Source organism: Salpingoeca rosetta (genome assembly GCF_000188695.1).
Source record: "Salpingoeca rosetta unplaced genomic scaffold supercont1.34, whole genome shotgun sequence".
Lineage (NCBI taxonomy): Eukaryota > Choanoflagellata > Craspedida > Salpingoecidae > Salpingoeca > Salpingoeca rosetta.
The window spans coordinates 403884-408883 of record NW_004754900.1 but is presented as its reverse complement, the minus strand read 5'-3'; the positions used below and the strand labels follow the sequence as shown (position 1 = coordinate 408883).

At 58.1% G+C, this 5000-nt stretch overlaps 2 protein-coding genes across 2 annotated transcripts in view; both read right to left on the bottom strand.

Moving 5' to 3' along the window:
• The window catches only part of PTSG_10745 (uncharacterized protein), a gene marked incomplete at both ends in the record, with an annotated part of 3334 nt that extends 1230 nt beyond the window's left edge, over positions 1 to 2104 (bottom strand). Inside the window, 4 exons of the mRNA XM_004988653.1 lie at positions 1 to 339; positions 625 to 1126; positions 1295 to 1427; positions 1623 to 2104. The exon at positions 1 to 339 is cut by the window's left edge and continues 122 nt beyond it. Of these exons, the coding sequence (XP_004988710.1) occupies positions 1 to 339; positions 625 to 1126; positions 1295 to 1427; positions 1623 to 2104 (1456 nt within the window). The remainder of the gene's footprint in view (positions 340 to 624; positions 1127 to 1294; positions 1428 to 1622) is intronic.
• Positions 2105 to 2260: 156 nt separating this feature from the next.
• The window catches only part of PTSG_10744 (winged helix protein CWH-5), a 6028-nt gene continuing 3288 nt past the window's right edge, over positions 2261 to 5000 (bottom strand). Inside the window, exons 5-6 of the mRNA XM_004988652.1 lie at positions 4944 to 5000; positions 2261 to 4640 (exon numbers count right to left, since the gene is read on the bottom strand). The exon at positions 4944 to 5000 is cut by the window's right edge and continues 233 nt beyond it. Coding sequence (XP_004988709.1) covers positions 3023 to 4640; positions 4944 to 5000 — 1675 coding nt within the window. The 3' untranslated portion in view covers positions 2261 to 3022. The remainder of the gene's footprint in view (positions 4641 to 4943) is intronic.

Below are 5000 nucleotides of genomic sequence, written 5' to 3'. Positions count from 1 at the left end.
ATGGCACGCGAGCAGGGAGACGCGGAAGTGGTGTTGGCAACGACGCAGGTTGAAGCTGTATTGCCTGTTCAGGCATGTGCTTGGCTGAAGATGCGCTGTCGTCGCTGCTGTTCACATGTGTACAGGTGGCAGGTGCGGCAACGCCACCGCGCAATGCGTGCTCAGGATGGCTGTCAACTGTTGTGCGATCAGCAGCAGCAGTAGGGCTGATCATGTCATGGGTAGAGTCAGTGCATGATGTAGGATGTGTGGGAGACAGGTAGGCGCCAAGTTGCAGGCCGCCCACAGCCAGCACGCCCTGTGTGACCGAGGGGTCGTATGGTGACCAACGCAGGCAGCCTACAGAAGCCGATATGGTTGGTGGTGTAGAGAGCAACGGAGAGAGAGAGAGGGGAGGCAAGGGCAGGTTAAGCGAGGACGGTTAGGGGAGTAGGGAGGGAGGGGGGTGAAGCTGACAAAGGGACAGTGCCGCAGAAATGCACGAGAGAGTAAAGATGCACGATAGACAGGCAGGAGATGGACAAGCAGACAGGCAGACAGACAGGCGTACACACAGACATGGGTACACACAGACACAGACACAGACACAGACACAGGCACAGACACACATGCACACACACACACCGTGACTGCTGTCGCTATCCTCTGCCTGCTCATCCTCGTCGTACTCCTCCGCCTGAGTGGGAAGGAGAAAGGCATCCACGCCGTCCAATGGGCGACCAATGCAAGCTGCTTCCTGCTGTGTACGCGTGCAGCGGTGCGAGAACTGGTACACGGTGCCTTCCGTGGTGCCGTACACGTTGTACAGGGCAACCTGGTCACACCACGTGCTGATGATGGCTGGCGATAGGGGTTCACCGCCGAGCATCACAGCACGCAGGTGCAGGGGGAATGACGGTGGGCAGGACGCTGTGGGTGGTGCGTGTCCTGGTGTTGGTGATGTTGGCTGTGTTGGCTGGCGTGTTGGGTGTTGAGGTGTTGGTGGCGGCTGGACAAAGGACCAGATGGAAGGTGTGGTCATGACGTGGGTTATGCGGTGGCGGGCGATGGCGCCCTGCATGTCTTGCAGCAACACATCGCGCGGCACAACAACAAGCGTGCCTCCAGTCACCAGCGTGGTAATGACCTGCCGTTGCGTGAGCGTGAGTGAGTGAGTGAGTGAGTGAGTGAGTGAGTGAGTGATTGAGTGTGTGTGTGTGTGTGTGTGCACAGCCACATTGTATGCATGTGTGGCATGTGTGCGCACTCCACCAAGTGACACACAGCAGGTCACTAATGCGCAACACTGGCATACCTCGCCAACAAATGGGTCAAAGGAGAGAGCAGAAGCCACGAGGACGCGGGCACTGCTGTCGTACCCGTGCGCACTCGCGTGTGCGTTTACATAGTGCATCATAGCGCCCACTGTGCACACAACAGGCTTTGGCCTGGACGAAGAGAGAAAGCGAGGAGGGTTACAATGAATGGCGTGCGTGTGTGAGTGCATGAGTGGAAGAAGAGTGGATACAGCGGGTGGGGTGGAAGTGTTCGACACAACTACAGACACACACACAGACACACACACAGACACACACAGACAGACAGACAGACAGACAGACAGACACACACACACACACACACACCTGCCAGTGGTTCCGGACGTGTGGTACACGTGGAGCTCATCAGGGATGGGCGGCGGTGGTGAGGCGGTTGTGTTGCTGCAGTAGAGGCGTGCGCTGGCGCCCAGCTGCTGAGGCAGTGCGTCCAGCAGCAGGTCCATGTGGGCGAGCCACCCACAGCGAGCCCCGGCACTGCCGGCAACAAGGACGATGGAGCACAGCTCCAAGCAGCACGCGGCACGCGGCCAAGGTGTCGAGGCGGCGATGGGAACCGCAGAGTGGCCAGCCTTCCACACCGCCAAGATGGCCAAGATCACGCTCATGTCCACGGATCCAACAACGGCAACACGGACGCGGGCGTCGCACGGGGCAGCAGCGAGGCCTTGTTGTCGCAGCACCTCTTGCAGAGTAGCAGCCCACTTCTCCACGCCTGCACGCAGCTCCACATTGCTCACACGTTGGCCACCATCAACCTCCACGCTGCCCCTCAACTCATCAACATCCATGTCAAGCAAGCAAACAAGCAGGCAAGCAGTCCTTCCAAACACGTGCTTTGTGGTGTGTGTGTGTGTGTGTGTGTGTGTGTGTGTGTGTGTGTGTGTGTGTGTGTGTGTGTGTGTGTGTGTGCGCACCAGCAGCAATCCTGCCCTGGAACAGCAGAATCACTTTGGATCGTGTAATGGAGCAAGCAAGGGGGCATGGCCATGCCCTCCTCAAGACAGAGAGCAACAAGAACGTCAAACAAAGTCAAACAACGACAACACCAACAAGACCACTATCACTGCTGCCAGATAAGGTGGACAGCACACATGGGTTCAAGCTTAGAGAGAGAGGGGGGGGGGGAAGCGTAAGTTGTAGCAACAGCAGAGACACACCAGCTAACATCTAGCCAACACAAAGCAAGTCGAAAGAGAGCAAGAGTAGGTAGGAGCGTATATGCGTATTGATTGATTGGGGGCACGGTCAAAGCCCCTGCACCAAACCAAACAGGCACACGATGCAAGAAGGAAGAAGGACCAAGAGATAAGAAGATGATGAGAGAAAAGGGGCGGGGGAGGGCGCGAACCACTATCAAGAGCAGTTACAGTCACGACAGCACGTTCACAGTGCAAATACACAGTGCAAGCGAAAGCACACCAAGGAGGCGGGCGACAAATAGAAACGAACGGCCACCACGTGGTCAACAGCAGCAACGCGGACAAAGCACCGGCACGCGTGCTTCACCAAGAACATACACAACTAGATCTGACACACTCGCATCAACAGCATGTACACAAGCACGAGGGAGAGAGTGTGTGCGTGTGCGTGTGTGAATGAGGGTGTGGTTTACAAAACCTCGCAGACACATAGACATACACAGACACATACACACACATACATACGGACAGGTACATGGACGATCAGACACAGACACACCCTCTGCGTTATTGTGTCTGGCCACTATCGTCGTGTGTAGTCGCGCTGTATGCGGACGTGACTGTGTAGGCAAGCGACGTGGGTGCAGTACTCGCTGCTGGTGCGGCAGTGGTGGTGCTGGCCGTCGACAGCGTGATGAGGGGCTGCTGCTCACTGACATTGTCATCTGCAGGTTGCTTCTGCGTGTCGCCACCACCACCACCACCGCTGCGGCTGCTGCGGCTGCTGCTGGTACCATTACCAACCACACCCTGCACGGACCCGATCAACGGTTGCCGCTGCTGCTGTGGTTGATGCTGTGGTTGCTGCTGGTGCGATGTGTTGATGGATGGAAAGTGCGACGATTGGGGTGGCAGAACTTGCCCACCACCGCGACCGCCACCACCGTTGGTTGCACTTGCTTGTCGCTGCTGCTGTTGATGGTGCTGCTGCTGTTGATGGTGCTGCTGATGTTGATGTTGGTAGTGTTGTTGGTGGTGGTGGTGTTGTTGTGGTGCTGGTGGACCTGTCGACAGCGCTGCTGAAGGCGTCTGTGCGCGTGCAAACGTCACGCCCTCCATCGAGCCCGTTGGCAGCGGTGACGGCGTCGAAAACGTGCCCATTCGCGGCAGTCCAAGCATCCCACTACTGCCACCGCCAACAACGCCGCCGAGGTGTGTTGGCGTCTGTTGTCCTGCTGGGGTGTTGCTGCCCGTGCCCAGCGCCGTGTTGGGCCCGCTCGTCGTGCCGTGTAGAAGACCCGCATCGGTCATCATGCCTGGTGGAGGTGTCGTGATGGTGGACGCAGGGCCCTGCGGCATGAGCAGCATCTGCGCATCCCACCCGCGCGCGGCGCTGCTGCCGCTGCCAGGCGTGGATGCACGCTGATGTTGCTGGTGGTGGTGGTAGCTGCTTGACGTTGGCGTCGGTGCCGACGTGTTGGTTGATGGTGTTGCCATTGCGGACGCAGGCGACGATGCTGTTGCAGCCACCATGCCAAAGTGCGGCAATCCAGGGTGCTGCGCCGTGTGCAGCTGCATCTGTGCAGCACCCACAGCAAAGCTGTTGGCAGATGTGGTGGCGGTGGAGGTGGCGGTGGAGGGCGGGGCAGCGGTGGTGATGATATCCTGCGCACCAGTGATGCGATACGAGAGGCCACTCATCATGGGCAGGGAGTGTGCTGATGTCGCTGTTGTCGACGTGTGCCCTGCAGATGAGGACGAAGGCAGCGTCGTGTGTGTGGCGAGGCCAGTCGGGTTGATGGCATATCCGTTGAAGCCAACGCCACTCATCATTTGCGACGTGGCCACGCTCGCCGCCGTCGTCGCTGTTGCCGGCATCATCATCGTCGTCGTCGTCGTCCCACCACCGCTTCCCATTGTGCTTGAAGGCAATCCATTGGCGGCACGACCACCACTGGTACTCTGACTTGCAGTGGCATGACTGCTATTCGTCGAGTGTGTGGCAAATGTGTTGCCACCACCACCACCACCACCACCATTGCCACCAACACCGCCGCTGCCGCTGCTATTTTGGCCTACGCGCATGTGTGCAAGGCTCTGTGCCACCGTCTTTGAGGGGCTGGGGCCCGCACTGTCACGAGCGCTTTGTGCTTCCGATCGCGACAACTTGCGCGGCGCTTTCTTCCTGCAGGGGTCATGATGCAAGTTGAGGAAGGGAAAGAGAATGAGAGTGAGAGAGAATGAGAGAGTGTGATTTTGAGTGAGTGAGAGAGTGTGAGTGAGTGAGTGGTGGTGGTGATGAGGTGTCGCTGTGGCGGTGGTGGTGAGCGTGAGCGTGAGCGTGGTTAACTGAGGTCATCCACAACAAAACATGGCACGTGGCATCGCGTATCCATTCGCCCAGAACTTAGACGTACACAAGCACACACACACACACACACACACACACACACACACACACACACACACGCAGCTCAGCGTGACGCACTTTGATGCCTTCTTTGGGCGGGATTTGCTCTTGGGGCCTCTGGACTTGCGTTTGAAG